Genomic DNA, 23,150 nt, shown 5'->3' on the forward strand with positions numbered 1-23,150 from the left:
GCGGAGAGATAATGTCCAAGGGGAGCGAGGGAGCCAGCACCAGAGAAGCCAGTGGCCTTTGAGGTTCTAGTGGAGGAGCCCGGAGAGGAAGGAGCCTCACTCTTCCCCACACTTTATCTCCTGCAGAATTAAATCCTTGATTAACCCTTATCTCCCCAGCAGGCGCTATCTCTGCCTTGGCGCCGAGTGTCCAGACGCACCATACAAGATGATTGATTTCTTAAAGATATGCGTGCCTTTCTGATACTTCGTTTATTGTCTAAATATTTTTACTAACATTTCAGCGGGCGCTTTATCAAGCTCAGCTGATGGGTCCCAGTTCTCTCCCCCACACACCTCCTGCTCCATATCATCCTATTTGCTGCCAGGAGGTGTGTCTTCTCCCTTTGGAGAGGGAGGAGGGGGAGGGGCGCTGATGGGTAATGGCCACCCTTTCCTGCTGGTCTCCTTGTTGGGGGGCACTTGCAGGTTGGAGCGGGGGTGGGGCAGGGCAGCTGGACGTGGCGGGTGAGAGCCCCAGGAAGGACACGGGGGCCACAGAGCCTGGCGGGGTGTTGAGAGTTGGCTCTGGCACCAACCTGCTGTGTGACCTCTGGGAGATCCCCGCCTAATCCACTAGTGGCTTCCACTCTTGGAAATCAGGGCTTGGAGACCCAGCCAGTTCTAAAATTTGCAGTCAGATACAAAAGAAATGTTCAGCATGCATGGATGAGTGGATGGTGGATGGGTGAATAAATGGATGGTGGGTGGATGAATGAACGAATGGACAAATGAATGAATCAATGAATGAATGAACTAACTCTCATCCCCAGCTTGGCACATCTGTCTGCCCATTTGTCCACCCAGGGCTCACCCACTTAAGCCATAAGGCCAGATGTCTTTAGCCATAAGACATCAGTGAGACCTAGGAGGGCCCCATGGCTACCATGCAGGGCAGCAGGTTCAGTGGGGAAAGACCCTGCCTGAAAGGTTAAAACGGGACCCCCTAGGCCCTGATGTGCTGAGTGGCCCCAGGTGAGGTTTTGCCCAAGGAGAGGTGTAGAGGGTCCTTCGGGTAGGCTTCCTTGGTCCTTCACCTGGAGAGGGAGCTGGAGCTGGGGCTGGGGCCCTTGGAGGCACCCCAGGCTCTGAGTGGCCCTCCATGCTGAGAGCCCCGAAGGCTGGTGTCAGCTGTCACTGTCATGGCAGAGCCAAACCTCACAGCAGGGGCTGGTCAGGGCTGAGGCAGGATGCCCAAATGTACTCCTCGTACTGTCTCTTTCTCTCTCTCTCTCTCTCTCTCTCTCTCTCTCTCTCTCTCTCTCTGAGTCTCATTTACATCTGTTTGGAATAGGTTATAAATTCACAAGGGACATGGGAATACACAGGGAAGACCCCGCACACACACCCATCACTACACTGCTTTCCCCGTGACTTTGGGACATCCAGCCCAGGTGTGGGGTGCTGCAAGCCCTTTCTTTACCCAGGTAGGGATCCACTGCAAGCTGCCCTGGGTCCTGCTTTGCTCACCTGCTGAAATGTTTCCAAGCATTCCACATCAGGGCAGCCTCTTCTCACTGTGCCAGGTGCCAGGGGGCGCCCCACTGCTGGCTGCAGCTGTCCAGCCTCAGTGCTCCTACCTGCAAAGTGGGAGTCAGTGACACATGACATGTTGTGGACACACCCTGACAGCAGGCAGTTGCTACCCACGAAGGTCTGGGCACAACAACTGGAGCTCGCTTGCCAGCCATTCCTGCCCATGCCCCTGTCCCAGCACTGCCTCCTTACTTACCAGCCCACGAGCCTCTCCATGCCCCGTGCTCTCAGGAGCGTCTTCCAAACACCCCAGCCCATTGTCCTCTGTCCTGTGAACCTTGCAGCCCCATGGAACCCCACGGGAATGCCCTGAAGCTGTGCTCCCCTCCCACATTACTGGAGTGTAGCCTGGTTCAGAGTTGGGGTGCCAACAGATGACTAGGACCGCAGCGGTTTTTCCCCAACAGGCCCTGAGCTCGAGCTTTACACTGACACTACTGACCTACCTCAGCCATGAGGCAGCTGTTCCACCTACTCTATTGTACAGATGGGGAAACTGAGGCTCAGAGAGGGCCCCAGCCTGTAAGAGTGTCCTGTGGCTGCTGTAACAAAGTACCACAATATGGGTGTCTTAAGCAGAATTGTATTTTCTCCCAGTTCTCAGGCCAAATGTCATCAGAGCTGGTTCCTTCTGGGGTCTCTGAGGGAGAATTCATTCTAGGCCTCTCTCCAGCTTCTGGTGACTGCTGGTGATCCTTGGGGTTCCTTGGCTTGGAGATGTATCTGTCCTACCTCTGCCTCCTCTTCTCCCTGTCTCTTCTCTCCTACTCAAGGACACTTGTCAATGATTTTAGGACCCACCGGGATAATCATTCATCTGGATTATCCTTAATTTAATCTTAGCTGCAAAGACGTTTTTCCAAACGATCCCATTCAGGCTTCGGGGTAGACGTATCTTTGAGGACCTCATGCACCCCACTGCACAGAGCTAGAAAGCAGCAGAGCTAGGGTGTGGCCAGGATGGCCCCTGGCCCTTCATGGGGTGGCCCCTGAGGGGATGGTCAGGTCTGGGCTCTGCTGGAGCACCAGGGGAGGGAAGAGGGCGGCATGGGGTGGGTGCCCTCCCGGGGACAAGCCCCAGACAGGAGACCTGCTGCTGGCCTTTCTGGGTCCCTGGCACATTTCCTCTTCACACCTACCTGCTATTGTGGGAGCTGGGAAAGTGCCATGGGGTGTGGAAGGCACTGTGGGCGTGAAGGGGCTCTGGCTACGGTCAACCCAGGCTGGCGTCCTGGGGTCTCAGAAGGACTCAGCTGGTTTGAGGAACTTAGTACCCCTCCCCACACACTGGAAAGACCCATCTGAGGGCTGGGAAAGGCCTCTCCTCCTCAGCCCTGGCCACCCCTCCCTTGGAGTCAGGGCACCTGATGGCTGGCTCCCTCCCTAAGGCTAGGGCCACCCTGAGGAAAACAGCTGGGGGCCACATGGCCCTGCCCAATGCCATGCTTTCCCCCCTTGTGTTCCTTCCCCTGTTGTCCCATCCTCTGATCTCCCTCCCTTTTGATGTCCCCTCCCCCCTGATGTCTACACAGCTTCCCCTCACCTCTCCACGCCTCACCCCACTGCCCTGTCTACAGCAGTCCACACCCTGCCCCCACCTCTGCCAGGCCTCAGCCCTTCTCAGCTTGTCCCTGTTTCTCTAGCACTTTCCCCTCCAGTCTCAATGGCTTGTTTCTTGCTGGCCTCTCCATTCCAGCCTCCACATCGAGACATCAGGGACTGCGTGTTCTGTTGACAGTATCCCCGCGTCTGGCACAAAACAGGCCCTCGGGGACTGTTTGCTGACTGACTGAATGAATGAATGAATGAATGAATGAATGAATGAATGAATGAATGAAAAGGCTGCAGTGATGCAGTAGAGCTCGTGCAGACTTGGATTATACTCTTGTGTACACACAGCCACATCCCATGGCTTTGAGCGCCATTCACCTCTATAGGCCTCAGTCTCCTTACCTGTGAAATGGGTTCTTCACAAGAGGGGCTCAAGAACTGAAAGGCTGTTGCCTCTGTCAAGGTGAGTGGGGACGTGGCTGAGGCTTCTCAGGTGAATGGGAGGGGGCCAGTCATAGCCCACCCTGGCCTGCCCTAGCCCTGCCCTCCCACGAACTTGCCCATGGTGTCACAGGGGAGGCCCAGCACCCCACTGACCTTCCGCAGGGCTGTCTGCTCCCTATGCTGGACCCCTCCTACCCCAGAACAGGGCCCCCACCTCTCCTTGACTCTGCTTCATGAGAAGCACCGCGAGGTTTGGGAACAGCCTCAGATAAAGTTGTCACAGCGGATGCGGCAGAGATAGGGTTTCTGATGGTTATCGGTGGGCACAGAATCCAGACACTGACCTCTTTGTTGGGGAAACAAGGAGGGTTCTCAGATGCACCCAGAGAATTTAAAGTGGCCGCCCGTTATCCCGGGGCTGGGTGGGGCCGGCCTGGAGCCAGGAGAGAGGGACAGGGCAACCCCCGAGGGGCTGCAGGCAAGGCCCGTGGGGCTTCTAACTGACTGTGGACACGGCCTGCCCAGGGCAAACTGAACCCAGACTGGACACTGAGCCTGGGGCCACTCGTGGAGGGAAGGCGCTGGCGGCACACACGACTCTGCTAGTTTTGGCAGAAGGGCAGGGGTGGAGTTATGAATAGCCCCCCACCAGGTATGTACCCCGCTGCCCACAGGCAGGGCAAGCCAGGAAGGGGTCTGCCTTGGCTGGTGCCTTCACCGCCAGAGAAAAGAGCTTCTGTTCCCGTGCTGCTCAGAATTGGGGGAAAAAATAGTAAGGAAAAAAGAAAACAAATAATGGGGCAGCCCCATGTTTTGTCACTCCCTCCAAAGGAGAAGCAGAGACAAATCTGCCCCTCACCCAATGTCCTCAGTCCCCAGGGCTGGGCGTGCTCCTGGGGGCAGGGAGGTGGCCTTCGGGCTGCAGCCCAGCAGGCATTGGAGGTCCAGCTGCCTGGTACAGGATGAGGGGCTTCCTCGGGGGGTAGGGGCAGGCTGGGTGGAGCTCTGCTCTGCTCCCCATCAGCCACGGGCTGGTGGCCCTTGCACACCTACGGGTCCAGGGCAGGCATGCTGCCATTTAGATGCTTGCATCCCGGCCTTTCCGGCTTTAGAGATTGCATCTCTAGCCTTCCCCACTTGAGTGGGGGGCCAGCTCCCCAAGTGTTAAGGGCTGAGGGAATGTGAGGGTGAAGGTCAGTCATAAAGACCTGGATTTTCTGGCCCGTTTCCTCCTGAGAGTCAGGTATGGGGTGCAGGATGGAAGCCCCTTCCAGGCCCCTGCATCCCTTCCTCCTCACCTGCCCTCACAGATGGGGGCTGTCACCCAGCACAGCCACCAGGCTTGGGTGCTCAGTACCCGTTGGGACACAGAGATGGACTGCTCCGGGCAGAAGGCACAGAGCTGGCCAGAGACATGGCACTACTGCCTTCCTCCTGCTTAGAACACACATGGAAAATTAGGGGTTCTGCAGCGTCAGCAAAGCTGGGCACAGGGGTTTTTATCATGCTGCGAACACGCGCTCCTGAGAGTGATAAGCATTAAACCGACCGGGAGGCTGTCAGTCTCAGTTTGAGGGTTTAGAAATATTGGGACGAATAATTAGATTTCATATCGTTACCGCAGCACCCATCGGAGGATCAGGCAGATTAATTTTTTTCACCCTCCTCCACTCATTAATATTCATTAGAGACTCGGGGAGGCCCCGGCCGGCCTTTGCCTTGCTGCTAGCTGCTGGCCCTGCTCGTTCACCCACCACTGTGCCAGCCCTGCCCGGTCTACTTTTTCCCAGGCTTGTCCCTGACTGTGGCCTCCACAGACCTCCCAGCTGCCGGAGACCCCCAGCTGGCACCCGCCCCCATGCCCTGTTCTGCAGTGTCAGAAGAACCAGTGTCTATTAAAAGCTGGGCAATGCCTGCCACCAGCCTGCCCCGAAGCAGGATCCTTGGTGGAGACCCCACCCAAGTTGGCATTTGGTGATTGCTGGCCCAGCATGCCAGAGGATGCCAGCCTCCTGGTCCCAAAGGCACAGCCCCTGCCTGGTGTCTCCTACTGGCCAAAGAGATTGTGAAAGTCAGGGTGGTGCGGGCTCATTTGTCATGTGCTGGTCACACAGCAGGTGGGTACTGTTCCAAAGGAGGGCTTCACACAGATTGCTTCTTCTCAATGCCCTGAGGGAAACTGAGTCACAGAGCCATGGATGTGGCAGGTTGCGGGACCAGGATGGGTCCCAGCGTACGCATGCAGGCTTGGGCCAAAGCTCCGAACAGGTGGGGCTTCACCCATATCCAGAAAGATGCCGAGGCCCAAGGAGGGCTTCATGGGGTAGCACGGCGGGGCTCTCCCTGACCCACGGGACAGCTGTCCCATGCCTGAGTCAGGGTGCCCCGGCCTGGCTGGGAGTTATTCCTGGGAGGGTCCAGCACACTGGCCTGATCTTGCTGGGCCCCCGAGTCTACCACGGGATGGGGACAAGATGCAGAGGTGGTCAGAGGGGCCGTCACGAGGTGATAGCTTGCTCAAGGGCACAGTGGGGCAAGTCAGGCCTGAACTGCACCGGACGCCCAGCTCTGGAGCCCCTGTGGTCCCACAGGCAAAGCCCAAGAAAGTGCTGTGGGCTCCGACCTGGCAGGGTGGTGCCCAGAACCCATCAGAGGGCGTCCCACATGCCATCGCCTGCCCTGGCCACCCTGCCATGGCAGCGTCTCCGTCAGCTGCCACATGCACCCCTAAGATGCACAAAACCACCCATTTAGGTGGTAGCATTTCCAAGTGACAGCAAGTGACACTGCTGTCTGGATGTACACAGTTTCTAAGTAAAAGGCATTTATTTGCATAAAACAAAAATACTCAAATGTTGACATACGACAGACCTTTCCATACGGGACTCAGTGGCTGAGCTTGGGGACTTCCGGGCAGAGGAGCCCAGAACCAGGGTCCAGTGGTGGTGGGGCTGAGGCCCGAGGGGTGGCAGTAGTCACCCCAATCTCCTCAGGCGAAGAGGGCCAGGGTGCTGACCTGCCCATCAGCCCGCCATGGATCTGCACAATGTACCCCAGACATCTAACCAGGGCCAGGCCACAGAGTGGGGCTGCAGGTGCCCCTCCCCTCATCTCCTGGCACCAGGCTGAGTTGGGACAGGGGACGTGTGTTTCCTGTGCTCCGCAGGGTACCGGAAATCAGGCCACCTCCGTCCAAGGCCCAGCAGACAGCAGCCCTGAGGGCCTAACCCAAAGCGCTCTTGCTCTTTCCTTCCGGGCGTGCTGCAAAGGCCAGCTGGCAGACCCCGCTAGGGAGAGAGAGCATGGCTGGGCCAGGTGCTGGCTCAAGCTGTCCCTCCCCTCCCCTCTACATGCCTCAGTTTCCTCACTTGTGAGATAGGAAAAGGACACTGCCTGCTATCCAGGCTGGCAGCAAGGCCAGGTGCGTCACAGGCTGGTCTCTGGGAGCCACAGAGATGGGGCCAGGTGTAGAGCCAGCCTCAGCGTAGAGACATGCTGAGATGCTGGGCCCAGGCAGGTGTTTTTTGAGTGTCTGCCATGTCCTGGCCCTGGGGATGGTCGGGACAAAGGTGGGCCCGCCGCATGCCCTGCAGCAGGAAGGGTGCCCCTTTCGGAGAGGACATGAAAGCCCCTCTCTGGGGAGATGCTGTCTACTTGGGGCCAATCTTTGCCTCGGCCCACAGAACTCATTTTAGAGGCCGCTGGGGGCCCATGTGGGAGGAGCCTATGCCTGGTACAGCTCCATGCACCCCATGGTATCTGCCACAGCACCCAGTGGCCTGCCAGGATGGGAAAAGTAGTAAGGAGAGAATATAGGTCTGGGTGTGAATACCCTCTGCCACTGACTGGCTGTGTGACCTTGGATAAGTTGCTTGACCTCTCTGAGCAATTGGTTTCCAAGAGAACCGAGCGCCCCGACAGGTATCATCAGCACAGCACTTGAGTAGCCGGCCCCAACCTGGCCCTGCTCTCAGGCAACCTCTTGGGCTTACCCCACATTCGCCATGGGGAACCCTGGCTGAGCTCTTCCCATGATATGTCCTTGCTAATCCCCCCTTTTTGTCCCCCAGAGCCCAGCCCTGACCCTGCTGCTGGAGGATGAGGCCTGCTGGCTGAGGACGCTGCCCAGGGCCCTGACAGAGGCCGAGGCCAATGCGGAGATCCACAGGAAGGGTTGGTATCTGGCGCTTCCCTCTCGGCCTTCCGGAACGTGGAGGGCCTTTGGCTCTCCCCGCGCCGGCCTTAAAGGGAAACTAGCCTGCTCTGAGCCAGGCTGGTGGGGGGCAGGGGGCTGGCCACCACACCCCCAGCACCCTGATTAATCTGGGGCCAGAGAGATGTCTGCCCTGGGGGTGGGGAGTCGGGTCTCAAGAAGCCAGCAGCACTCTCAGGGCCTCTGGGAGACCACCAGGGCAGCGAAGGAACCCAAGCCAGGAAGGCCAGCAGGCCTAGCCGCGGTGGCCTGTGCAGTCAGGCCACTCCAGGAACGTTGAGGAAGGCCATGTCCACACCTAGCTATGGGGCCTACGTCCCCTCCCCTTCTGGGGCCTCCATTTCTTTGTGAGGTTGAAGAAAGAGCTTGGTCAAACAGTTCATGGCCCAGCTTCTGCCCCGGCCTCCTTCCTGTGTCCCCCCTGCCTCCCTGTACCTTCCAGAAGGAGGGACCCAGAGGGAGGGCCTGGGCAAGAGGAGGCAGAGCAGGATATGGGTCCTCGCCCCCCTCATTTTCTCAATTCAGAGTTCAGGCCACATAGACGCAGGGGCTTCCTTCTCCATCACTAGTCCTCCTGTCCTGGGTGGTCTTATTCCTGAGGAAAGTGTGGCACAGCCTTCCCAGGGTGAAAGTGAGGGTGTCAGGGCAATGGGGACCCCCATTACAGTCGAGAAGGCTTGGGTCCTAGAGAACGATGTGGGGACAGACGCGTGACAACTTCTAAGCAAGGGCCGTTCGCCACATGTTCATCCACTGACCACAGGAAACTCATCTCATTCCCCTGTGGAGAGAGGCTCCACTTTGCTAGAATGTTCTGGGATGTCACCCTGACCGCTGCCTCCTGAGCACATAGCACATTCGGAACACCCCAGTAAAGGCAAAGCTCCATCCTGAGAGTGGCTGTCATTTCCCGACAGAGCCAAAGGCCACTGAGGGCAGGCGGTGGCCCTGGGACCAGCTCCTCAGGACAGCCCCTACCTGCCTGAGGGCTGCCAGGCCATAGCAAGGGTGCAGAATGGGTGCTGGGCTCAGCATCTGGGGACCTATGCTTTCCATTCTACACTGCCATCGACATGTACACGTGGGCTACCACTTCACCCAGTATACCTGTTTCCCCTCCTCAGTGGGGAGAGGACCCTGGCCCCTCCTACCCACCAAGGGGCACTCTGGAGACCCAGAGAGCAGCTGGAAGGCACTCGAGGGCCTGGGGTTGGCAGCGAGTGGTCAGCCGTGGGTTGGTACATCCAGCCAGGACATAGACCATTTGGCACTGCCTGGACCTCCCCTCCTGCTAGCCTGGTCAGCAGGGCTCTGGCCACTTGTGCCTGCCTAGGCAGGACAAGGGTCCTTGTGGCAAACAAGGTGTCCTGGTTGCTGGACTGGACGCTGGAGGTGGATGGTTGGGCACTTCGCGGGGTCCTGTTGGCAAAGGCTGCCCCCTGCAGGCCGCCTTGGGAACAGTGCACACGCAGAGTTGAGTGGAGCTGGGAGGCCCATCCAGGGCCTGGCCCAACAGCTACTACGAGTAGATCCTCCCAGGTGCTCGGCCAGCTGTCCCACATGCCACCCCCTCCTGGAAAATGGGACTGCTGTGCTGGCCACCCCCGGAGCCCTCCCACTTCATGGGCTCAGGGCAGAGGCCCAAGCCGCCAGCAGGCCTCGGGGACCAGCCAGTTGCCCCACAGAGGAAGGACGGCTTGTTGTGGATGGAAACCAGCCAGCCACAGCTGTGATCCGGGCATGGCCACTCCTTGAGCATGGCCGTGGCTCCATCCCCCACCCCGGGGCTTCAAAACCCTGGTCTCTGACATGAGGGATTCAGGCGGATAAGATGGGGGAGTCTTTGCAGGGCAGGGTGGTAGGCCCAGAGCTGCTGGCCCTCCCATCACAGGTGCCCTTACCCCCCCAGATGAAGCCCTCTGGTGCAGGCTCACCAAGCCAGTGCCAGCGGGGGGACTGTTGAGTGTGCTCCTCGTGGCTGAGCCTCACAGCACTGCCAGCCACCCTGTGAAGAAGGAGCCTGCAGAGCCTGAGAGCCTGGTCCCCTCACACACCGACATCCAGCTCCTGCCCCAGCAGGCCGGCATGGCGTCTATCCTGGCCACAGCTGTCATCAACAGTAAGTACACCCTTATGCCACCTAGCTTTGTGGCAGAGACAGCACTGTCCCTGGGCACAGAGCTGCAGGAAGTGCCCAGGAGCTCAAGATCTGCAAACCCTGGGATCTGAGCAGAGGAGGAAGTGTGCTGCAGTGGACATGCGTGAGGCAATTGAAAGGGGTCCCAGGAGCAGGGCCGGGGCGGGGGTGGCTCCAGGCTGCAGCCAGTGCATGAGAGAAATGGTTGGCTCATGGATAGTAATGGGGTAGCCCCCAGCAGGCTGCAGGAAAGCAGGGCAGCAGCGTGAGCCTAGACGAGCGCAGAGGCAGCAGGGTCCCCAGGCCCAGGTCTCACACTGGGAAAGGCCCAGCAAGCAAGCACACACCTGAGCCCATGCCTCCCACTTTGGAGCAGAGCTAGGTTTCTCAGTTTCTCAGCTTCTCGGCCTCTGCTGACAAGCACACCCAGGGATGTGGAGGGCCTCCGGTCCCACCCACTAGATGCTGGTACCACCCCCACCTCAGGTATGACTGCCCAGGTACTCCGTGGGGGGCAAAGGCACATGCTGAGAACCCCTGAACTGGGAAGCTGTCTGTCCCTCACTTCTCCCAGTACACACTAAGCCTCAGTGAGTCATTGGGAGAATTAAATAGGATTCACGCATTCCATAAATGCTTATTTAACATTTAACATCCACGATGAACCAAGCGGTGCAAGCACCAGGGTCTCAGAGGTGGGGCGCTGGCCTGTCCTGAGGGTGCTACCACTCCAGAGAAGTGGCCTTATTTGGAGGCAGCAGCAGCAGCTGCAGGCACGAGTACACCCCATGAAGGAAGGAAAGCAGCGATGTGATGAGTCAGTGGTAGGGCCACTTTAACGGGGTGCTTGGGGAAAGCCGCTCAGGTGAGATAGGTCAGCCAGAGACCTGCACACCAGGAAAGAGCAGATGAGTGGTGGCGCACCGGGCGCAGGCCCAGGAGTTGCTCGTTGGGGTTGGAGCCTGGCAGTGCAGCAAGCATGAAGGCGGCAAATCTGAGGGTCGTTCCACACAAGGACAGGACTTCTTCTCAGAGCCATGAGGCGGCTTTAAGCAGAAAAGAGCAGGATCCAATTTGGTTGTAAAATCAACCTGGCTGCTTGGTGGCAACTGTGCAGTTGCAAAATTGGGAGAAAAGTGACGTTTTTGAGTAAGTCAAAGGTGATGACAGCTTGAAGCAGGTGGAGGCAGCTGAGGCAGAGCCAGATGGGACCTGCCAGCTACAGTAGGGCCTGGTAAGGGGCTTAGGTGTGGCTGTCTGCGTGGATGTCGCTCAGCAGACATTGGCAGGGGAGTTGGAGCGCCCCTCTGAACATCCTGAGCCCGACAGCTGGGGGAATGTGTGCTGTGGCTCAGGGTTCCAGCACAGCCCCACAACCCCCTGGGGAGCTCTGGGGCAGGGTGCGACCCCCAGGGAGAGCAGGACTTGTGGACACTAGAATTGGGGGGTGTCTCCTAAGGGCAGTGGTGTCCGATGTGTCCTGGGTGTGGTGAGACCAAGGCTGAGAAGTGACTGCTGGCCTAGCAAGCCTGGAGGTCCCTGTGGCCCCAATTTAAACCACCGGGGCAGAGTGAGCAGGGAATGAGGAAGCGTTCGGAGGGGACAGAGAAAGAACCTGTCGGAGGGGACAGAGAAAGAACCTGTCAGAGGGCACACAGCCTGTGTTGCTGGAACTCAGGCCACCCTCGTATGTTTGTATGCTGGTGGACGTGACATGGGGACAGAGAAACTGTTGACACCGGTGTGGGGCTAGGCCAGAATACGGCACGGCCACTGCTCCAAAAGAATGTGGGTCCTGCAGGCAGACTGAGAGGGTGGCACTGAGCAAAAAGGGTGCTGTCTGGGTGTCAGGGTTTCAGGGGAAAAGGGAGGCTGGAAGGGTATCTCAGAGGCTAGGAAGGCCACCTCACCAGGGCAGACAGGTACAGCCACAGGTGCCTGGAGAACCTGACTCACGAAATGGCCTCTAGTGCCCAAGAAGGCACAAGAGGCGTCAATTGAGTCCTTGGCACGGAGGCTGCCTTCCCAGCTCTTCCACGTGGGCTGCTCCAATGGGGGATCGCAGGGACCTTCAGGTGCTAGGAGGGCTTGCAATCTCAAGCTAGCCCAGGCTCAGCCCCTCTGGGCCCCCGGTTCCTTCTCTCTGGCCTCCGGCTTTGGTGTCAGTGCCTAACCCCCAAGCAGCAGTGTCTCAGGAGCACTTGATTTGAGAAGCCATCTCGTTTAAACCTCCAAACCCCAGCCCAGCCCTTTGCATGGGCCTCTCACTGGGGTCCAGAAGGATCTTAGGAACTCGAGTACCAATGTCTATTAGACCTGGCCAGTTTAATTCTTGAGACTCCACCACTCTGGACCTGTTTTCTCACCTGGGAAATGGGGGTAGCCTCAAGGTGTTTGTGCTGGTTACCTGGGCTTTACCCATCCAGGACTTGACCCGTGATAAGCTCTGGGTTGCTGTCCAGGGCTTGAATGGGCTTCCGACGCTCTGGTCCCTGTCTCGACACTGCAGCCAGCAGCAGTCCCCAGCACTGACCTTGCAGATATAAAAACAACCCCACCGGGGGCCTCCCCATCCAGCTCAAGGCCTCAGCTGATAGAGAACAGAGCTGCCTTGAGGCCCCCAAATGAAAGGCAACTTGAAAAGCAGAGAAAAACGATATAATGGGAAGGAAATAGAGCCAGAAAAGTCACCAGAAAAACCGCAAGTATAGGGAGCATGAGGGGTGGCCACCTCACTCAGACAGATAGGTACTTAAATTCCTTAAAAGTAGGAAAAGTGGGAAACCTGGCAGCCTCCGGAGTGGAGCACTTCTGCAATAACTGTGAATCCAGGACAAACATTGGAGAAGATGGGCTGAGAAACACATCCTAACTGCAGGAGTAGAAACCAAGATTGGACATTGGTCTGTAAATTCCACAGCCTAAAAGCCAGATAAGGAACCCCAGGGCCCCTCGTTCCACCTCAAGGTCAAGGTGCAGAACAAGCCCTCCCCAGGCAGTCTTCAGCCAAGAGGCAGCTAGCCACAGAGCAGGGGCAGAGACTTAACAGAACATTCCTTTAAATTCTGCTATAAAGATACACTGAGGACCAGAGAACTAGTGAAGCACCCATCAGAGATTTCCTCACCTGCTGGCAAAATCACCCCTGCGCTCCAAACTCCTATAAACTGGAAAATGAGAGGCAGCCCATTTTGAGTAAATTTGGTGGATTCAGCAACGTGACCATTTAGCCAGTAACTGATGTGGAACCCTCCAGGTGTAAAGGGGGGTGAAGGGGAGACAGCAAGGGCTCTTCCCCGCAGCTCCTGGCCTCAGCCCCTGCCTGCCCCCACACCAGAAGCCACCCAGAGCCATGCTCAACTCTCGTCCTCATGCTCAAGTGCTTGGGGATTCATGCATATGGTTCCTGTGCACCTGGCCACTCACACACCCATTGCAGTGCACATGCTTAACCCTGTTCTGTCCTCCACAAGCACACGGGTCCACACTAGCCCTCATGACCCCCTCGCCAGTACATATGCACCTGCACGTGCTCAGCCACCTTCTTCACCTGTACATGGTCACCCTGCCAAGTCACTGACACAACCACATCCCGGACCCGTCTCACTCACTGGGTGTCCACTAGTATGTCCATGCTTCTCCCATGAGCACCCTGAGACCCGGCATCTCCTTATGGGGCTGTGTTGGGAGGCAGCATAGAGGCCATTCTGGCGGACACTAAGAGACCCCATCCACGTAGTCCCACAGCATCCTGGAGATCTGGAGAGAGGGCACCCCAAGTTGTAAATGGAAATGAGAAGGGCCAGCAGTGAGGGCGGAGGTATAGCAGGTCACAAACCTCACTGCTCAGAGCGGGAGGACACTGGGGGCAGCCAGGGTAGAGCCCCCACCTTGCAGAGTCCACTGCGTTGTCCCGGGTTGCAGGCGGACCCCCTCTGCTGCCAGGATGTCCCCTCAGGCTTCACCCACCTCTCACCCCCACAGAAGATGTTTTCCCCTGTAAGGACTGCGGAATTTGGTACCGCAGCGAGCGGAACCTGCAAGCCCACCTCCTGTACTACTGCGCCAGCCGCCAGAGCGCCAGCTCCCCAACCACAGCCGCCATCGATGAGAAGCCCAAGGAGCCGTACCCAAATGAGCGCATCTGTCCCTTCCCCCAGTGCCGCAAAAGCTGCCCCAGCGCCAGCTCCCTGGAGATCCACATGCGTAGCCACAGCGGTGAGGCCCCAAGCCCCTCAGGCCCCCCACCTGCTCAATGATATCATGTGCGTGCCCAAGCCACAGCTGTACCTGTGTGGTATTCCCACCACACCACACAGCCTCCCACAGCTCCCAGGGTCTGGATAGTCAGCTCAGGGCTGGGCCCGGGCCAAGGTCCTGGGAGGCTTGAAGAGCCCTCCACACATGGCCCTTGTCACGGCCCCTCACTGGGCCCTGTGTTCCAGGCGAGCGCCCCTTCGTGTGTCTCATCTGCCTGTCAGCCTTCACCACCAAGGCCAACTGCGAGCGGCACCTCAAGGTGCACACAGACACGCTGAGCGGTAGGCCTGCTGGGAAGGGGACAGGGGGAGGGTCAGGGGGAGTATGTGGAGCCCACCCTCCCCAGGGCCCTGACCCTACAGCCCGTCTGCAGGTGTCTGCCACAGTTGTGGCTTCATCTCCACCACAAGGGACATCCTCTACAGCCACCTAGTGACCAACCACATGGTCTGCCAGCCGGGCTCCAAGGCTGAGATCTACTCGCCAGGGCCTGGGCACCCCGTGGCCAAGCACCCCCCAGGTGAGCACCCCCCGCCCCCCATGAGTTGGGAGGGGACTGATTCATGAGACAGCTGGGGAGTCAGTTCGGCCTTGGCCCTCCATTTCTGCCCAGCCCAGCTCTCCCTTCCTGCCCTGCCCCCTCCTCAGGTCTGGCCCAGGTAGGTCCTGCTCCAGCCCTGAAGTGTGGCCCCTGGGGTCTCCCTGCAGACAGTCTGGCCGGCTTCCAGCAGCACACAGCCCTACACGGCCCCCTGGCCTCCGCCGACCTGGGGCTGGCACCCACCTCATCTCCAGGACTGGACAGGAAAGCCCTGGCTGAGGCCACCAACGGAGAAACCAGAGCAGCCCCACAGAACGGGGGCAGCGGAGAGCCCCCGGCTGCGCCCAGAAGCATCAAGGTGGAGGCGGCCGAGGAACCCGAGGTGGAGCCAGGGCCCCCACCAACCCCTTCTTCACGGACGCCCTCACCTCCCAGCCCCGCACCCGCGCGTATCAAGGCCGAGCTGCCCAGCCCAACGCCGGGCTCGAGCCCGGGACCCGGCGCGCTCTTCCTGCCACAGTTCCCCGCAGCGCCCCCGGCCTCGGAGATCCTGGCCAAGATGTCCGAGCTGGTACACAGCCGGCTGCAGGCAGGGGTGGGAGCGGGCGCGGGGGCGTCGGCCGGCCTACTCGCGGGGGCCCCCAAGGGCGCCACGTGCTTCGAGTGCGACATCACCTTCAACAACGTCAGCAACTTCTATGTGCACAAGCGCCTCTACTGCTCAGGCCGCCGTGCGCCCGACGACGCGCCCCCCGCCCGCAGACCCAAGGCGCCCCCCGCCCCGGCGCGCGCGCCCCCTGCCCCGCCGCCAACCGAGCCCGACGCGCCAAGCTCGTCACCGGGCCCCGGGGCGCGTGAGGACCAGGCGGGGGACGCGGCCACGTCCGAGGCCGAGGCGGGCAGCCGAGGCAGTGAGGGCAGCCCGAGCCCCGGCAGCGGTGCGGATGAAGATGACGACCCCCGCCGGACGCTGTGCGAAGCCTGCAACATCCGCTTCAGCCGCCACGAGACCTACATGGTGCACAAGCGCTACTACTGCGCCTCCCGCCACGACCCGCCGCCACGCCGGCCGGCGCCCGCTGCGCCTCCAGGGACCCCTGGAACCCCAGCGCCCTCCGCACCGCCCGTGCGCACGCGCAGGCGCCGCAAGCTCTACGAGCTGCAGGCGGCCAGCCCTGCCCCCGCGGCGCCTGGCTCCGCCTTGCCGGCGCCGGGCCACGCCCCCGAGCCGCCTGGTCCGGCCCCGCCTGCGCCAGGCCACGCCCCCGAGCCGTCTGCGTCGCCGTCGCCGCGGCCCGGAAGCGGAAGCGAGCCGGACCCTTCTGATGGTCCTATTGACCTGAGCAAGAAGCCGCGACGCCAGGCTCCCGCCACTCCCTTGAACAGCCCCACGCCCGCTCTGCCGTCCCTGGCCGACTACCACGAATGCACGGCCTGCCGCGTGAGCTTCCACAGCCTCGAGGCCTACCTGGCACACAAGAAGTTCTCGTGCCCCGCCGCCCCGCGCCGCCCGTGCGCCCCCGAGGACCCCGCCGTCGTGTGCCCCTACTGCCCGCTGAACGGCCTGGTTCGCGGAGACCTCGTCGAGCACTTGCGCCTGGCTCACGGCCTGCTGCTGGGCAAGCCCCTGGCTGGCCCCGGCCCCGGCCCCGGCCCGGAGGCCCGGACTCCCTCTCCTCCTGCCCCCCGGGAGGGCCTAAATGGCCAGGAGCCGCCCGCGGGCCCTCCTGACGGCAGCCCCCGGCCCGGCCCGCCCGCGGCCCCGCCGACACCCCCTTCCCACTCGGACAAGGGCGTCCAGACCCCCAGCAAAGGGACGCCGGCCGCCTTGCCCAACGGCAACCACAGGTACTGCCGCCTGTGCAACATCAAGTTCAGCAGCCTGTCCACCTTCATCGCCCACAAGAAGTATTACTGCTCCTCGCACGCTGCCGAGCACGTGAAGTGAGCAGCAGCCGCTGCGGACGGAGACGCTTCACACGCCCTGCTGCCCTCCGGGAGCCAGGGCCCACAGGCCTGCTACCGGCTGTCGGGGACTCCGGCTCCTGAAACACGAACCAAGCACAGGCCTCAGCGGAGGGGGCTGCAGGGGGCAGCGCCCTCCTGGATCCTTGGCACTTAATAAAGAAGTTCAGTTTGATGAGCCCAGTGGTGCAACAGCCTAGTTCTCTGAGCCCTGCGGGGTGGGGTGCACACGGCCAGCGTCTTGGGTGATCGGTGTACCCAGCACTCAGACGTCTGCCACCAGCACCGCCACCATAGACACAGGCCACTGCAGTCTGAAGGGATCGCATCCCCGGCCAGAGCCGTGCAGTTAGTGGTGCTAAGCTGGATGGAGCCCCAGGTCAGTCTGACACTGCCACTCACACGGGGAACTGCGGTACCCACCTGGGGCACAGGGGAACGGGCACTGCCCTTCTGGGCCCACTGCTGCCTCCTCCAGGACCCAACCGGAAGCTCTGGTTTGGCTGTCACGTACCAGAGAGAAGGGCTTCATCCTACCCAACTGACAGTCTTTTCCCCTCCCTCTGTCGGGCCTGGGGGCTGGATGTCACCCAATCACCAGCCACCAAAGTTCCAGGGACGGCAGTGTCTTGGGGAGGATGAAGCTCTGTGGTTGCCAAAGCCGGTAGGGAGAAGGGAGCAGTCGGCAAGCACCAAGGACGAAGGTGGACACGGGAGAAAGCCCACAGTGGCCCCTGGGATGGTCAGGGCGGGGATATCCTGAACTGGGTACCATGGAACCTGTGGTGGCTGCAGTGGGCATGAGGGACGGGCACCCCACCCCCAGTATGCTCTGCTGGCGCTGTGGGGCTATACATGCCACGGCTGGACTGGACGATGCTGGGCCAACCCCAGGCAAGCGCAGTTCAGCCATGGTCCTGCCACTTCGCAGCTGGGCACCTATGGGCACTCTCCAGCATGGTGTCCTTGCTAGAAAATGCACCATTTGTTCTTTTCCAATTTTTTCTTTTTAATTTTTATTGAGGAATACTGGGAACAGTGTGTTTCTCCAGGGCCCATCAGTCCAAGTTGTTGCTCTTTCAATCTAGCTGTGGAGGGCGCAGCTCACTGGCCCATGTGGGAATCGAACACGGCAGCCCTGTTGTTCAGAGCTTGCGCTCCAACCAACTGAGCCATCCGGCCGCCCCTGTTCTTTTCCAACTTTGCTTGAAGTAGCAAACACACAGCAGACTTCAGTGGATAAAGGTGAACTCTGACCTTTGACCTTTCCCTAAATGAGGAGAGTTCGAGGCTCTCAGAGCCCCTACGCCCTTCCCTGGAAGCTCTCCCTGCACACACTCTGGGTGGGCACATGGAATTCTGTGCCCCTAAATCTCCCTCTAGCCCAGCCATGGCTCTTCTGAGACCCAGACCTATCTACCCACTGCCTTGATACCGCCCCGATGTCCCTCAAGGGCCCTGCATGTCCAGGACTGCATACACCCCCTCATCCCTGTGTCTTCTTCCCAGCCCTGCTCAGACGTCACCATCCACCCTGATAGAACACCACCCTCACCTACTCATAGCTCACTGTCAAAGCAACTCTTGATGTCACCAAACCCGCCTCTCCCGTCCATCCGGCCGCTAGGTCTGTGGCTTCACCTGGGTTCTCTTTCAGTTACCACTTCCAAACTTACCAGTGAGTCTGCTGGGCCCTACCTCTCAGGGATGGCTGCCGCTCCCAGATCAGGGGGTGCTTGGAAGATGAGATGGCATCATGCTCTGCCCTGGCCTTCAGGGCCTCCCTCCACACAGAGGTGGCCTCCAGACCCTGGTCACGCACCACACTCTGGTCCTATTCACGCTGCTCAGGTCAGTACCTCATCATGTTCTGCTTCTCCAAAAGGGCTGCCCTTCTTGTCACACAGCTTAGGGACCATCCCTGACCCTCCATACTCTCACCCTATTTATTTTCCCCGTAACAATGGCCACTCTCTGAATCTCCTGGTTTTGTTCCCCTCCCTTGCCTCTCCCCAGGGGCCTGGCCCACCTTGACCACTCTCTTAGGCACCTGGCCTGACACTGGAGAGGGTCACATGGTCATTAAAGCCACCGAGGGAGTGAAAGGGCCAGTAGACAAATAAGCACGTCCTCCTCTCCAACGTCCTGATGGTCTACAGCCCTGCCTGTCCACCCTGGGCTTCTTCCTCCACCCTCGCATCCCCCCACTGTGCCAACTGCACCTCCCCAGAGCCAGCTCTGACCAGGGCTGCAGTGTCACAGTTCCTCGCACACATGGTCCACGTTCAAGGCCACCGTTTGACCCCATCTCCTAACCGGGCCATCCACCCAGAGTTCTGTGAGCAGCCCAAGATCAGATGAAAGAAGCTGACTGGGTAACAATTCCTGGAGAGCTGTCTGCTCAACCATTTATCCAAACAGGACAAGATCAGGTTCTTTAAAAATGACCGTGACACTGCTGAACTTTCTAAGCCCTTTATCTACATTAAGATGACTTGAAACGGGCCGAATATCCCCGTTTGGTCTCAGTGAGACGGGGAAGGATGTGTCCCGGCAGCAGGTGAAATGCACTAAAGCCTTCGAGGGCAGGCAGACAAAGGCAGAGCTCGCAGAGGCCACTGGACTGATTGGCAGAGGACCGGGTGTTACTAAGTCACAGAGGGAGAGCACCTAGGGTCCTGCCAGAGCAATGTGGGACCAGGCTCCCCACCCGGCTCACGCCCCGCCACACTCTCCCCACATTTTGGGGGTTTTAATTGAGGTAAAACTCACACGACATCACATGCACCCTTCTCACGTACACAGTTCAGTGGTATTTAGCACATTCGCGAGGATGTGCAACCACCACTGAGTCATATTGATCTTCCGAAGGGTGACACTCTTCATTATGCAATATCAGAACACAGCACTCATGGCTATCGCCACCAATGTCATCAGAAAAGTCGTGGAACACTACAAAGCGGTCAAGCTCACGGGGGAGATACAGACTCTCCTAAATTCTAATTTTCACTTGAGACCTCGAATTGTACCATTAGCAACAGATACTGTCAGTTCTCTGAGGCGGTAGGCTCCCTGGGTGAGTCTGAGACGATTTGGTTCTGCGTCGCTGTGGCGTGTCGCGGTCGTTCCTGCAAGTGAACGCATGCTCTGTGGGAAGAGCAGCCTGCTCAGCTCACAGCGCAAACCTGGCACACGTGCCCTCCCTCCAGACAACCTGCGCACCTCCCATTTGTCACCAAAACATGAAAAAGACAGAATTCCAGAGTTGAGATTTAATGCAATTCGTGTTCGTTGTTGCCTTATCAAGGAAGCCATGTTTCTTTGGCTGCGTGTATGAGCATAAAGGATGTGGTGATCGTGAGTGCAGCTTGGGGTCCAGCTCAGGCAGCAGCATTTTCACCACACTGATTCTGTCCCATCCGTGTGAAATCAACATGTGAACAAGGCAAATGACGTCTAAGTGGTTTTGACATCATAGTCCTTGAGGGTTCTGCCAACCACACTTGGAGAACTGCTAGATTAAATACTTTCCCACCCCAGGTCATGGGAGTGAGCTCTCTGTTTTGCCAGAGAAGAAACGAGGCTCAGGGACACAAGGCCAGTTCCAGTGCCCGCTTGAGACCCTGCCCTTGTCCACATGCTTCGGGGCCTTGCCCCTCTGTCTCTAACACTGGGAATCTGAGTGACCATCCTGGCCCTGGCCCCCATCTCCACACAGGGCCAGGCAGGGGGCTTCCTGATCCTTGGAGTATTCCGCCCAGTGGGAGCTGCAGCCCCCACCCCACACACATCCAGTGCTCTGTTCTCTGCACCCCAGACCTCCCCAGTTCCCTTCCCAGGAGGTGGCCTTCACCAGCTGGGCTCCTCAGATACCCAAGTCACCTAGATGGCTCCTGACAGCCTACTGGATGATGGCCCACTGAATGATGGCGAGCGGGTGAAGCCCATACGCCATTAACACTTCATAGTTTACCACACGCGTGTCATCCTTCTTCATCCTCAGGACCACTGTGGGGATCCGTCACAGGGGGAAATGAGACGGAGGTGCAGAGAGGCCCTGGAACTAACCCCTCCCCGAGCATGGCTCCCAACAGCCCTCTTGTTCCCCCCTCCTCCCCCACCCAGGCTCTAAGGGAGCCAGACAAACGTGTAGGAAAAGGCCTTGGTTTCATTCAGGCCATTGCAATAGGGAGAGCTCCATGTTCTGGAGGCCACCTGTTCTGCCAGGTGGTTTCGCCCTGGGCTTGCACAGGGAGTAGACAAGTGACAGGTGATCTGCGGGTAATCGGTGGATAGTCTGCAAGGGATAGGTAAATAGTTCGCAGGTGACAGATGGGTGCTTTGCAGGTGACAGGTGGGTGGTCTACAAGGAGGCTTGTTTTGCAATGCGGGGGAGTCAGGGTCAGCAAAGTGGGAAGTGTTTTTCTCTGCATCTAGCTAGTGTCAGGGGACAAACAGCTCTAATCTCAGCTAATCAACTATGAGGCAAAGAGCTGGGAACTAGAGGGTGGGGGTCTGGCCTGGTCACAGGTAACGCAGCGGGTAATCTGAGACTGGAGTCTCAGCTCAGTCATTTGGGGAAGGGGTTCTTTGCAGTAAGCAGTCTCCCAGGATATTTGGAAAACAAAAGGGTTGTGGGGGCTTCTTCCCTATGCCTGTCTTCTGGGAGCACAGGCTCAGGTAAAGTCCAAGAACGCTCAGAGGGGACCACACACAGCAGCGCTTCAGCCATGTCCAAAGGGAGCACTCTGCAGCTTAAGCTCCAACTCTGTACCAGAAAGCACACAGCCCCACGTCTTTCCCTCCATCCTCATGGCTGTCTCTGGCGGGAGGACATGGAGACCCCGCCAGGATTCGCAGACCTGCCTGTGCCAGCACCGGGGCCTGTCTCCTTTGCCACACCACACAGGGCATGTACCCTGAGGCTTCAGTCCAGCCCCAGCTTGAGACCACACATGCTCGCTGGAGAGCAGAAGCGGAGGCAGTGAGCTTAGTAAGGTTTCTTTTTGCATTTGCAGGGGAGTAGGGGGTGCACACATTAACTGACTTCCTGATTTCCATCTATGTCCTGGATAAAGGACAGTAAAACAGTTAACCTCCCTATTGATGAATAGTAAAGGAACCGTTCAGACGGCAAGACTGACGTTGGACTGGCCTCTCAATGCCAATGACCGGACCTCAACACGAACAGACCATCAGGAGCGAAGGAGATGCCTTTGTCCACTGCACTCAGCCATGAGGTCACAGTGTGGGTGCCCTTCCTCCAGCAAGGCCCCAAATCTTCTCATCCTCCCCTGTCCATCCCTCAGCCCCTGTAGAATCACAGCTGGGTGGCCCCAGCTTTCAAGATGCCTTTCTGCCCCTGCTCACCTTCATTCTCACCTCCTTCCACCCTACACAGGTGCCCTGCTGCCAAGGTTGCACTGAGGCCACTTCTGGAAAACTCAGACCCACTCTCAAACAGTCTCCACCGAAAAATCTGCTTTTAATGACCATTTCAGGGGCCCAAGAGGAAAATAATCTCGAGAGGAATAGGGATGGGGTCTGGGGACCCATGCTTTTGTCATGTCTAGCTCTGGAGTCAGGAGCTCTGGGATCAGCTCACCCAGAGGAGAATAGGTGGCTATGCCTGAAGGTCAGAGTGGGCCCCGTGAGCCTGAGCTTGCGCGTTTGGGAGTCAGGGAGCTCAGAAATGACTTCCTGTTTCTGGTTAAGTTAAGCGCTCTACCCCATTTGTAACCCAGACACAGTCCCACTCAGGGATTTGGGACCAAGGACAGAACCCAAAAAGGAGAGAAGCAGGAGTCCTATGTACTAGGTCATTCTTAGCACACATGAGCAGCAAAGTGGCCAATGATGGGGTAGCATGAAGTGTCTGTGGGTGTCAGCCGGTAGAAGCTGGGTACCCTTTTGATGTGGCACCAGGTGGCACTGTCCACAGCTCCACTGATGGATGGATATTACCAAAGGCTGGAAGTACATTCCTTTAATACCCACCAGGACTTTTCCCCTGGGGAAAAAAATTGTTTAAAATAATAATGATGGACGTTCATAATTTTACACGGGTGAAGGCTGGGGTCCTTTCAGCTCCTGCTTCCTGTTTCTCACCTCTCCCACTTCCGGAGGAGGTGAGAGAGCTTCGCACTTGAACTTCAACCACCTGACACAGGATACTTTAATGTCCTAGTTTATGAAGGAAGCCACTGGGGACCCAGAGCTAAAAGTCATTGACATCAGGGATGTGTGCCCCTCTTCTGGCCCTACCAGCCACAGCGGACAGGGCAGACACCTGCAGGACATAGCAGTAAGCAGACGGAGGGAGTGGAGACAGAGGGAGGGAGGCAGGGAGGCGCTGGGCAGCAGCAGGACACCCCTCAGACCGTGCTGAAATATGGCTCCTATGGCTGGGGTAGGGGCGCAGCTGCCTGAGGGCTGGTGACCTCGCTCCTGCGGGTCTGCGTCTC

The 23,150-nt window shown here is 58.7% G+C and overlaps 1 protein-coding gene across 3 annotated transcripts in view; it reads left to right on the forward strand.

The window, feature by feature from the left end:
* ZFPM1 (zinc finger protein, FOG family member 1) overlaps nucleotides 1-17,004 on the forward strand; it is a 73,823-nt gene extending 56,819 nt beyond the window's left edge. Inside the window, exons 5-10 of one of the 3 annotated variants that reach the window (XM_081032123.1) lie at nucleotides 7,641-7,743; nucleotides 9,693-9,902; nucleotides 13,905-14,138; nucleotides 14,366-14,461; nucleotides 14,554-14,700; nucleotides 14,829-17,004. In XM_081032123.1, the coding sequence (XP_080888249.1) occupies nucleotides 7,641-7,743; nucleotides 9,693-9,902; nucleotides 13,905-14,138; nucleotides 14,366-14,461; nucleotides 14,554-14,700; nucleotides 14,829-16,669 (2,631 nt within the window). In that variant the 3' untranslated portion in view covers nucleotides 16,670-17,004. The remainder of the gene's footprint in view (nucleotides 1-7,640; nucleotides 7,744-9,692; nucleotides 9,903-13,904; nucleotides 14,139-14,365; nucleotides 14,462-14,553; nucleotides 14,701-14,828) is intronic. The other 2 variants (XM_081032124.1, XM_081032125.1) reach the window with 2 other exon arrangements.
* Nucleotides 17,005-23,150: the final 6,146 nt, after the last annotated feature.

Source organism: Rhinolophus hipposideros, assembly GCF_964194185.1.
Source record: "Rhinolophus hipposideros genome assembly, chromosome: 21".
NCBI classification, from domain to species: domain Eukaryota; kingdom Metazoa; phylum Chordata; class Mammalia; order Chiroptera; family Rhinolophidae; genus Rhinolophus; species Rhinolophus hipposideros.